General features: G+C 43.8%; 2 protein-coding genes across 3 annotated transcripts; one reads left to right on the forward strand and one right to left on the reverse strand.

The window, feature by feature from the left end:
- Positions 1-3,325: 3,325 nt before the first annotated feature.
- cetn4 (centrin 4) lies at positions 3,326-6,909 on the reverse strand. 2 transcript variants are annotated; one of them, XM_053429577.1, is made up of 5 exons: positions 6,760-6,907; positions 6,436-6,591; positions 4,738-4,866; positions 4,477-4,614; positions 3,326-3,583 (listed from the first exon to the last, which is right to left on the reverse strand). In XM_053429577.1, exons 1-5 carry the CDS (start codon positions 6,760-6,762, stop codon positions 3,494-3,496), a joined length of 516 nt encoding a protein of 171 aa, XP_053285552.1. In that variant the 5' UTR covers positions 6,763-6,907; the 3' UTR covers positions 3,326-3,493. The 2 variants fall into 2 exon arrangements, with proteins under 2 accessions (XP_053285552.1, XP_053285553.1); XM_053429578.1 differs by lacking the exon at positions 3,326-3,583 and adding an exon at positions 3,594-4,247 and having other exon boundaries at positions 6,760-6,909.
- Positions 6,910-7,548: 639 nt separating this feature from the next.
- Positions 7,549-9,594, forward strand: bbs12 (Bardet-Biedl syndrome 12). Its single transcript, XM_053428700.1, has one exon. The coding sequence runs from the start codon at positions 7,571-7,573 to the stop codon at positions 9,452-9,454; it is 1,884 nt and encodes a 627-aa protein (XP_053284675.1). The 5' UTR covers positions 7,549-7,570; the 3' UTR covers positions 9,455-9,594.
- Positions 9,595-11,477: the final 1,883 nt, after the last annotated feature.

An 11,477-nucleotide genomic window follows, 5' to 3' on the forward strand; every position in this document is an offset into this window, starting at 1 on the left:
CTCTTTTTTTTTTAATGATCCTCAGGCTAATTACGAAATGCTCAGATAAACATTTAGCTTGAGGTAAACTGAAACTGTCATTTGTCTCTTTTTGACCGAATAAAATTCTAAAATATTCTATAAACGCCAAGTGTGTGTTTATTTAGCACTGTTCTAGTCCTATTGACACTTTAAACTCACATTCACCTGTTCACACAAATTCATACAGCGTCAATATAAACTGTGCTGTTTTTCTTATCACACACACCAGCACGTATGTCAGGGGTTCAGAATCTTGCTCAAGGACACTTCAGCATTGCAGCCTGGTGGAGCTGGGGATCGAACCACCAACCCTCTGGTTAGTGGACGACCCGCTCTACCTCCTCCTCAAAGACAGCCACCTACAAATTGAAATAAGTGGAAATGACAGCTCCATCCAAAATTGAAGCCAAAGCCTTGCTGGTGCTACCTGGTATGTGGCTGCAGTACAGGTAACAAATCCTGCCTCCTCCATGTTAACGGATGGGATTTGGGCCAAACTAAAACTCGAAGTATATGTCAGATTGGAATAAAGAGAAATAACTGTTCCGTGGTCGTTGTGCAGAACGTGTCTGACCAAAGAAACAGACTCAAATTAATCTTCAGAATCCCATTCTTCAAAGAATACAATTCGATTTAATATAATATATATAATTAATACTAGAATACTAATGACTTCAGAAGAGAAATTCACAAATACTGGCTGTATCACACTGATTTGAAAAAATAATTTAAACAGCTTTAAGAAACACAGTACCAATTAAATAAAATGTACATTTAGAAAAATATATGTCCAAGCCCCCTGTGAAAGGTATAATATATATATATATATATTTGAGATCAAAGTCAGACATACCACTGATGCTGTCAGTCTCCCTCTTGCTTCTTCTTCAGGGCTCTATGATGGTTATTAGATTACCTTCATGTCTCCTAACCCACAGGGGGCTTGTGATTATTGGCTGCTGTATAACAGTGACACACATCCTTGACATTTAAACGGTAATTAACACATGTTTCATGTTTTACCGGCAACGACCCAACTTACAGCCCCGAGTTGTTTTGGAACTTTATCATTTTATGGGAAAAGCAAAGCGAGCGGCGGAGCAGTGGGAGTTATGAGCAGACGTGTTTGTGTGATGTGAAAATGCTTTTCAACCACAGCAGCAGGGGAATAACAGCTGAGGGGCTACGGCGGCATTAAAAGACACGAAACTACCATTTCAAAGAAGGCATCAAACTCCTAATAGGAAAGTTTTGTTCTAATTTAGATCATCTGCCGTTTGAGCAACGCCCACCCTCCCTTAGAATGACTGCTCCGTGCGAATACAGCACAAAGTGATGAGTTCAGTTAATATCTTTGTTTTCTTTTGTGAAGGTTTGAATAAAGTTGTGAATTTAGCAACATCGCGTCAAACACAATCTGGTTTTGCGGGAATGGTCTCGGCTGAGGTGGTTTAAAACATTTTTTAATTTTTTTATTGTGATCGTAGAAAATACAACAAAATTAAAGAGACACACATTTGTCTCCTTAGCAGAGCAGCGTCATGATTTGATGGTTCAGTGCCTGTGAATGTGGAGAATGTTTCCTCCCTCATTCCCACTCCTCAGCCTGAACGTCTTCTTCTTAACTCTGACGGGTGGGTTCGATCTCCTGTGAGAAGAACTGAGTGAGAGCTTCAACTGTGAGAATCAGCTCCAACAAGTTGAAGAGTGAAGCTGAACTGTAGATCAGTTAAAAAGACTTAGAAGTTTAATAAAAAACTGAGTTTATCTCCAATATTCAGCAAGAAAACCTTTAAAATATGAAGAATTCTAAACAGATTTTGGTGAATTTGTTACCGCAGCAGCTCTTCAGGTTGAGGAAGCAGAGGATCATGGGTAACATCCAGCATTCAGTTGTGTGTTTCAGTGATCTACACAGTCTGAGCTCCACTCAACACATTGATAGACTTTGTGTTTGTCTCTACATGAAAACAACTGAATATTTCGGACCGTAGCTCTGTCCCGTTGAGGTCTCATTGAAATGTCCCTGTCCCAGCCATTAACATAGAGGAGGCAGGATTTAATACCCTTACTGCAGACAGCCAGCAGGGGGATATCAAGATGCTTTGGCTTCACTGTAGGGGAGCCGTCATGTCGTCCATCTTTATTAAGTCTGGACAAATACAACATAGAGCTACCTCACCTCAAAAAACGAAACATTCTCCCAAACTATCTCATATTTCATCACGGTGCTATTTTCTATTTGGCCTGTGTCCACTCAGAGCGAGCTGCAGCCCCATGTTTCAGCTCTCACCTGCTGTGTGTGGTGTCCTTTGAACTCTGAGTTAGGCGGCGGAATTTGACTCATAGCAAATGACACGAGGTGAACTTTTGAAATACTGGCCTTTTGATTTGGCTCATCTATATCACCTCCAGGTTTCAGCCAAAGAACTCGAAGAAATGTGAGAAATCCAGAGAAGGGGGGGGGGGGGGGGGGGGGGTTCTGCCTCTTTAATTTTCTACAAAGTGAAAGTAATTTGTCTTAAAACAGAAGTTAATCCTGACTTTGAACTGGTCTTGTTAATTTTGTGATTAAATTGTTATTTTGTAAATCCACAGTACTGCGCATGTGCCTATATTTATCTTTTTGTGCCATCGAGCATTGTGTACGTGGACCGTTTTTCATCTTGGGACAAAACACTTCACATTTTCCGTCTGATGTTCCTTTTCTGTCGAGACAGATATATAGAACTTTCAGAATCAGTGGTGAGCATCCTCAAAATAATAAACAGCCGTCTGACGGCTCGGAAAATCACGTCACTACAATATCCTGTTTTTTTTTAAAGGATGTTTTGGCCTGAGCCAGATTTCCGCTGTTTTTTTACAATTAATCAACAGGAGCATCTTTTACTATCAGATGATCAGAACATGTAGATAAATGCGTGTTGTCCTTAATCTTCACCAGACGGTGACTCGGTTCAGAAACCGTGAAGTGAAAGTGACTTTTGCAGACACTCACTTCGGGTTCACACTCTATTCTGGTTAGTCGACATCTACCTAGTCATACGACTTTCACTGTTCATCGGTACATTGTTGCCGGGTTGTGCTTTGCAGGCTGCACGGAGAATCACACACCAACTTTTCTGCCTCTGCAGCGAAAGGGTTTCAATAAAGAGACGGAGTCAGAAACTGAGAGTAACGGGAACGTCGCTTTAGACCCATGGAAACATTAAACCTTTCTAATGTGATACTGCGTCTTTACAGGCGCTTTAAATTCCACACCGACCCGAGGGGTTAAAGGTTCAAATACAAGAGGAGACAAATCCACTGTGACGAAATATATTTATTTGTCTTGCATTGTAGAAAGTCATGTGCAAAGATACAATATGTTAAAAAAGATTTACTTACAAAACAAGTCTCAAAAAATGCTACTGTTTAAACTGCTCAGATAAATATGAGAGTTATAAAAAAAGGGTCAGAGGAACAAAAGAGCTCAGTACAGATTGGTCTTCTTCATGACCCTCAAGAACTCCTGCTCGTTGACCTCCCCGTCCCCGTCCCGGTCCGCCTCGTCAATCATCTCCTACGAGGAGGAGAAACACGGGGCCATTAGAAACACAACGCTCCACTACAGACACACTTCAGCATGAAAGTCTCACTCGTCCGACAACATGAGTCATACAGGTCGTCTCAGGCTCCTCACAAATAACACAATTAATATCACGTGTGAATATTACAAAGTCGGGGGAAGTAGTTAACCAAAGAACACAAGTGTTACAGTTTTATTCGTAGTAGTAAAACTTACTTCCGGAGGCTTGTACTTTCTTGATTCTTGTTTACCTGGGTCTGTACCCTCGGGGTTGAACTTATTGTAAGTCGCTTTGGATAAAAGCGTCAGCTAAATGAAATGTAATGTAATGTAATAATGTTTTCTGCTGGAATCAGAGGAGACATGATATTTTTTCAGTGTTTTTTATCTTCGAGAGTGTTATATAGTTTCAGTGTGTGGGATTTTGTGGGATCTTGAGGCAGAAATAATCACGTTGTGATCAATGTTTAACCATCTGAGATTAAAAGCGTGTTTTCATTACCTCAGAATGAAACATTAACATCCACATGGAGGCTTACACTCTCCCATGGTTCGCCCAGAGTGGACCCACTAACACAAGCTCTCGAGGGAGTGTTTCACAGTTTAATGTCCCCTGAAGGTCGTCTCACTCCCAAGAGGAAGGTGGTGAAGTTATATTCTGTTGGTTGTAATGTGCAGCGTCACCACCAGATGTCAACAAATCCATCCCACTAAACCTTTAACTATTATAACAGATCTAATGTAAGAATAGAACATCAGGGTTCTGCATCGTGGGATTTACAAGCCAATGATTTGCACTTGAATGAAAGAATCAATCCCCGAAAAAACTATTGGTGGAAGTTAAAAACTTGAAATATAGAAAAGGGGACAGACGCCAGCCACAGTACCTGTAACTCCTCGTCTGTGAGATTCTCTCCCAGCTCTTTAGCAACTCTCTTGAGGTTTTTGAATGAGATTTTCCCCGTGCAGTCATCATCGAACAGTCGGAAAGCTTTCATTATTTCCTCTTTGGAGTCCTTTTCACTCTGTTAACGACCAAACAACTTGTGTCACACACAGCGATTTGACCCGGTTAGGAGAAGCAGAATTATCATGGGCCCTCTGAGATGTTTCCAGGTTCTCTCGTGGAGCGGCAGCGTCACACTCACCATTTTCAGGGTCATCATACTGAGAAAGTCTGTGAAGTCGATGGTCCCGGATCCTTCTTTATCGATGTCCGCGATCATCTTCTTGATATCGTCTTTCTTTGGCTCAAACCCGAGAGCCCTCATGGCGACCTGTGGCGGGAAGGAACAACACACGTGACGCTGCTGTGACACCGTTTGCACGTTTGTCCACGTCAACACAACGTCTGATGCACGGTGAGGCTAATTTATTTCCATAGCACCACAAGGCAATGCAAGGTTTTTCCGAGGCACAGAAATATATGATATTAAAATAGACTAATCCCACAAAAATAGCATCAAATCATTGGATTAAAACAGATTATGCCAGTAAAATGCATTTAAAAGACAGGAAATGTGTTAAAAACTATGAGAAAGCTGCAGTAAACCACAATGTTTTCAGCTCTGATTTAAAAGAACCCACAGTTTACTCACACCTCAGTTACCCAGGTGGGGAGCAGAGAAACTAAACACTGGATAATGAAAGTTCACTCATTATCCACTCACCACTATGCCGATGGACGGAGAAGTGAAAGTGTTTGAGTCCACAAAACTCCTCTGGGGTTTCAGGGGTAAACTTAGCTGCAGCCAGATCTCTTCATTCTTTATTTACACAGGGTTCATACACATTTTGACCAATGGATTTCCACGACTTTTCCATGACTTTTCAATAACTTTAAACCAAATTTCCATGACCGAACATTTTGTGAAATCTCGGTGTATACGCGAAAAAGTGACAAAATGTAGTATTTAGACTAACAGTGAGAATTCCAAGGCATACAGTATACCTTAAATGACACAAACCCAAGTACGCCTGCTTATATTTTGAGCATATTTCTTTAAAAGCATATGAATTATTTAAAACTCAGCGTAAATGAACGACATGAAAATATGAATATAACAAATTTCCATGACTTTTCCAAAACTTTGGGGGTTTAATTTTTTTGCATGACTTTTCCAGGCCTGGAAAAACACATTTAAAAATCCCATGACTTTTCCAGGTTTTTCATGACCGTAGGAATCCTGTTTACACCATGTTTTAGTCTAAATGTCCTCTGACACCCTCCTTGTTACCGCTGCAGTACACTTGCAAGAGGAAATCAGCAAGAACTTTGACATCAGGGCTAAAAATCAATCAAATCAATCAAATTTTATTTGTATAGCCCATATTTACAAATCACAATTTGTCTCATAGGGCTTTAACATGGTGAGACATCCTCTGTCCTTAACCCTCAGCAAGAGTCAGGAAAAACTACTAAAAAACTAAAAAACAGGGTAAAAATACGTAGAAACCTCAGAGACCCCCTCTAAACTTGGTGTAAATGACCCAGTTATGAGTCGAATGTGAATGTCGGGGCTTACAGACGCTTGGATGACATCACAGGAGCAGGATGGAGCCATGTTATGGTTATTTTCTGTTGTTTTTCTAGGTTGGAAGAAGTGGTCACCAGTTACTCACCAGTTGTATTGGATTTGGCAGCAACTGTTGTTTACTCTGAAAGTTCACAAGTGTTTTGTGGACTCAAGCACTTCACCCCCCCCCCCCCCCCTCCATCTTTATAGTGGTGAGGAGTGAATTTCAATCTCTGGGGGGGGGGGGCACCATCCCTTTTGAGAGCCTTTTGAAGACACCGTGACAGGGATCTGACCACACACTGTACACACACAGGAAGGGGATCTGACCTTTAGCTCCTTGACGTCTATGGTCCCAGTCCCATCGGTGTCGAACAGGTCGAACGCCTCCTTGATCTCCAGCCGCTGCTCGTCGGTCAGATCCACTTTGGGACCCGCCTTCTTCCTCGGGTTCGCCGCCGGAGCCGCTTTCCTGTAGCCCGACGCCTGCAACAGACAACAGGTCAGCTCTGCAGCCGCCATGCTAGCTAGCTAGCGTTAGCTCCCACGCTGCTGCCGAACAACCACAACAAACAGCCTCCGAGCAGGAAATAAAGCCCGAACGTAGAACATTACACGTTGATTCAGGCTCAAACATGTACGCACAAGTTGTACCATTTAAATGAGGGGATTCAAACCAGGAACCGTCTGCGCTGCGTTCGATGCCCGGACGTCAACAAACCAGCAGGAGCTCGGCTCGTGGCAACGGTAGTTAGGAGGCGGCAGCTCGGAGAGACACTTCCGGTTTCAAAGAAGCTGCCTTTGATACCACGCTGATGAAATTCATCTGCCTTTGATGTCACGCTGGTTTGAGGCAGCTGCCACCGGAAGTGCCCTCTACGGGAGCTGCCGCTGCCACGATTTGATCTGTAAGCAGCGGGATCGACTCCTGTCTGTCACGTGACACAGCAGGTGGCCAATAGAATCCGCGACAGCGCCGTGACGCCCCGCGGATGAGCCAATGGCAATGCAGAATGGGCGGGTTTTAAAACAGAGTCAGCCAATGGTAGAGATCGCGTCCTTGTCTCCCAGCAACCGGGACACTCCACGCATGCGCAGTGCTTGGTGTCTGGAGCCGGATCAGCTGGGAGCGGAAAACAGAAATTTATTATTGTAATAAAACAAGGTAATATTCTGTTCTTTATGGATATGTTGTGAGGTTTATACCGCAGGTGACATGCGTACGTGTGACGTCACCTCAGCATTTTTTATCCACAGCCCTGAATCTAGATGTAAAGTCACTGTGTCTCCTGAAGTTAGCTTAACCTGCTAAAGTCTGCTCAGCTGTTAGTTAATATTGTATGTTCTTCCTGTTTACGGATAAACTCAACTTGATGAATGAAATGAGAATATGTTTGTTTTTTCTCTGTAAAAGATGAAACATGTGAACTTTTCTCCTCCTTCCACAGTCCGGACCCCTGCAGTGATGCTGAGGAGCACAGAGATAAACCCTCGACAGCCTGTTGGGCTGCAGGAGCTCGCAGCCTTGGCAGCGGTGGCCCATTCGTCTCTGGGCCCCGATAAAAGGTACAAATTTATCCAAGATGACACGAGCGGGGAGTCGGCTCTTGTGTGCTCGTGTTTTCGCATCTTTGAGAACCTGGAGCTGAGCAGCGCCGTGGCCCAGCTGGTTCACGAGACTGTTCAGGCCCAGCAGAAGGTCTACAACACGGGGTCAGGATGCCTGCTGTTCCTGGCAGGCGCGTGGAGCCGGGCCGCTCTGGAGTGCGTTCACAGAGGAATCTCAGTGTCGCGCATCATCTCGGGGATGTCGGACGGGTTCGATATATGTGTAGATGTCCTCAGGAAATGTAGCATCTCAACTGATGGTCTCGGTGCAGTGAAACCGGACAGTTGCACGACAACAAGTCATGGATTAGGACTTCAGGTGTCAAAGGAACCCATCACGGAGGATTCACGGGCGTCGCTCCACCTGCGAGGGACAACGAGTGTTGGTCACAAGACTCTGAACCCCAGTGGACACAGGAAGATAAAGCTCAGCAGACATTTCTGTCAGCCTGATTCTAAAAATGTCTCAACAGCACCACAACCTCACCAGGTCTTTAACATTGCACACATTGCTGAGGGATTGAGTCACGGTTGTGTCCGAGCAATGAATTTAGTCGTGGAAGCCGTGAAGCTGCATCAGGATGTCAGCTGCTCCACATTTGACGTCACCAAAGTGGTGACATGTGTCGTCCCTGGTTTACCAGAGGAGCGTGCGTGTGTTCTACCAGGATGCATCGTCCTTCTGTCTGATGAACAGGCCTCAGTGGCCCATCATTTAAAAGATCAGCCCTTGAAGGTCGCTCTCATCAATGGAGATTTGTCACACACCTTCCGCCATCTTGGCTTCAGCAGACCAGCGGGGGTGCAGCACGTGATTGAGCAGTTGGCGTTGGGTTCAGACGAAGAGGAAGTATGGATGGTGAAGGTTGTGGCACTTCTGCTCAATCTGGAAGTGAACCTGATACTCGTGAGTGGGCTCGCGAGTGAGAAAGTGATTCAACACTGTTGCAGACGTCGTGTGCTTGTTGTTGACAAAGTGAAGGCTTCCATTTTGAAGGCGTTCGCCGATGCCACAGCAGGTGTTCCGGTGACCTACGCCACTCAGCTGACGAAGCACTGCGTGGGCACCGGGGTGAAGGTGGAGATACGGAGGGACCTCGGCGGCGGCTCTGAGAGGAAGTCCTCGACAGCTGTGAATATTTCCACCGGTGGGAACAGCGGCTTGTTCACAGTGATCCTCACAAGCTGCGTACGTGGCAAGCTGCAGGCCCTGGAGGATCAGTTCTGGGCCTGTGCTTATCGGTTACACCACGCGCTGAAAGACAGAGCCGTCCTCCCGGGTGCCGGAGCCACAGAAATGCTTTGTGTTCATCACCTTCGACAGCGAGCGGTGACCGCTTACTCCACGCAGGAATCCACAGCAGGAGGAGCAGCCGACCTCGACAGGGGGGTAGTGTTGCACCTCATGGCAGATGGTTTAATTGATTACATATCCACAGTAATGGTTAACACGGGCCGGGTTTCAAAAGTCCGAGCCAGGACTGTTGTGAGCCAACAGCTGCAGGAACACGACGGACACGTGGACATCGCTGCTAAGTTATCTCAACTTGTGTTAGAGGGTGAAAACGAGGACAGCGATTTGAAATCCAACGGAATGGACGTGTATGATAATGTGAGCGTGAAGCAGGAAGCGTGGAGGAAAGCGTTAGATCTGCTTTTTCTGGTCCTACAGACGGATGCAGAGGTCATCACTGGTGTGGACCAAGCGACTGGTGCACAGGAGAATCTGATGATGTTGTAATCTTCAAGACACAAACTTTTTTTTTATTTTTATCTTTTTAACCTGCAATAAATGTCAAATTAGATTTTTCATATGACTGGTACGTAGAAAAAAATAGTTTTTTGTCAGGACTATATTAAAAAATAAAAATGTTACTCTAACTCAGGTATTTTTTTCTACCACATGGGGGTGATGTTGTCGTCTTTCTGACTCTTTCATAAAAGCACATTTCAAACACATTCCTGGGTAAAACTAGGAGGCAAGACAATGATCCAAGAAAGGAGCAAATTAGAGTGTAAAGTGAATTCTATTATATTTTTTACATTTATTTTAAAGTTTTTAAGTCATATTTATCTGATTGACCCTTTAACCTTGAAACCCTAGACACTGGAAAGCCATGACAAATGATTTCAGTGTCATAACCTCCTACATAAAATCATATTTCTTTATTTATCATGGAAACAACCCTAGAATTCAGTCTATTTTTAATTTCTAACTAGCCCTGACTCACCTGAGTCTACCACATGTTCTCGTAAACACCTCTTCACGCTCACTTCAGTGTGGGAGAACAAATACTACAGGTCCAAAACCACAATTACATTTCCGTCTCCTGGAGCATGGGAGGAAATTAGTCGTGCCAGGTTGTCTTTTAGTCTCGGTCCACTTCCTTAACGATATTTGCCTACGTTTCCTTATGTGTCCACAGCTTGGTTTGCACAGCTCCTTGCTAAACACCGACTCTACCTCCATGCCAACCGTGGTGGTTTAATGACCCCAGTGGGAATAATCTACTGGGAAGGAACACCTCCAGACAGAGTGGATGTTTTTTGTTAAATTCTTTGTGGTTCGGGAAGTTATTCTAGTTGTTTGAATTCTGAATACTTGCCCTCCTACATCATCATTCAAAGGTCACACGGGATCAAACAGTTGTTTTAATGGAATGAATGCTTATTTTTCAATACTTAGAAACAACTAAAGCTAAAGCTACCGTCTTTTACCTGGAAACAAATACAAAAAAACAACCGTCATGATTCTCATAAACCACGTTGTCTCTCTCTCTTATCTTCAATCCTTTTCCTGTTGGGTGTGTGTGTGCTGCATGTCAGAGATGTTGGTGACAGCGATGTGAAATCTTCCATTTACTCTTTGATCAGCTTCTGGCTGTCTTGAGTTAAATAACAGCGTCACAGTGGCGTCACGGTAGAGCCAGAGCAGCCTCGAACCCAACTGTGTTTATGCCATGAGAGGGAGGTGGGAGTTTAACATAGCAAACACAAAATTAAGAAGGAAATTAGAAGTCACAGTGACACATCTGGGAATCCATGTTTTACTGTCTGCCCCAAACATCAGTGGAAACCCTTGACTTCACAAACATATAGAAGACGTTTCATAATCCAGGAGAAAGAGAACAGTTGTGCGTTTACCACCATCAAGGCCCAACAGGCAACTTGCATTCAGTCAATCTGCACAACATCACACACACTCATGGATATCAGTTCCCTGAATATGCCTGATATAGAAATCCTATATCATAAATCGGTGAAGTAGCTTCTGTTTGATCCTGCTGATAAACAAGCAAATCGTCATTCATTACACTTGAGATCCATAAATTGTGATGTTTAATTTGTTTAACAAAATATTTCTTATCATAGTTTTCAATGAAAGCCTAAGTTGATTTGTAATTTTCAAAACTATAGTTGTAAAATAAGGTTTCACTGCACAGAATGGCTGCAGAGCTCTTCTGTCGGGTATATAAAGGAAACGCCAGCAGTGTGGAAACAGGTGCCAGAGCAGAAGAGGCCACAGGAGTTTATCTTTAGAAAGAAACCACTGAGAAACCATAAATCGTCTGTAATCTTCCTCAGACTCTGGCACCGTGCATTTTGCTAGTTATGCATTTGAAAAATCAAAGTATACGATAACTCCTGGGCTCATGATGGCTGCCACTCAGAGTCAGATATTGTTAAACCCCCCATTTAGCCAGGGTGTGACATTTGGATTACTGAAATACACGTGCTTCTCATAAGATACAGATCCATGTCAT

This window comes from Pleuronectes platessa, chromosome 8, assembly GCF_947347685.1.
Source record: "Pleuronectes platessa chromosome 8, fPlePla1.1, whole genome shotgun sequence".
In the NCBI taxonomy this organism is placed as follows: Eukaryota; Metazoa; Chordata; class Actinopteri; order Pleuronectiformes; family Pleuronectidae; genus Pleuronectes; species Pleuronectes platessa.

Coding starts and splice junctions, on each gene's coding strand:
- bbs12 (XM_053428700.1), top strand. CDS start 7,571: ATGCTGAGGAGCACAGAGATAAACCCTCGACAGCCTGTTGGGCTGCAG.
- cetn4 (XM_053429577.1), bottom strand. Junction 4,867..6,435: donor TAGACGTCAAGGAGCTAAAG/GTCAGATCCCCT, acceptor TTCCCGCCACAG/GTCGCCATGAGGGCTCTCGG. Junction 4,615..4,737: donor GTATGATGACCCTGAAAATG/GTGAGTGTGACG, acceptor GGTCGTTAACAG/AGTGAAAAGGACTCCAAAGA.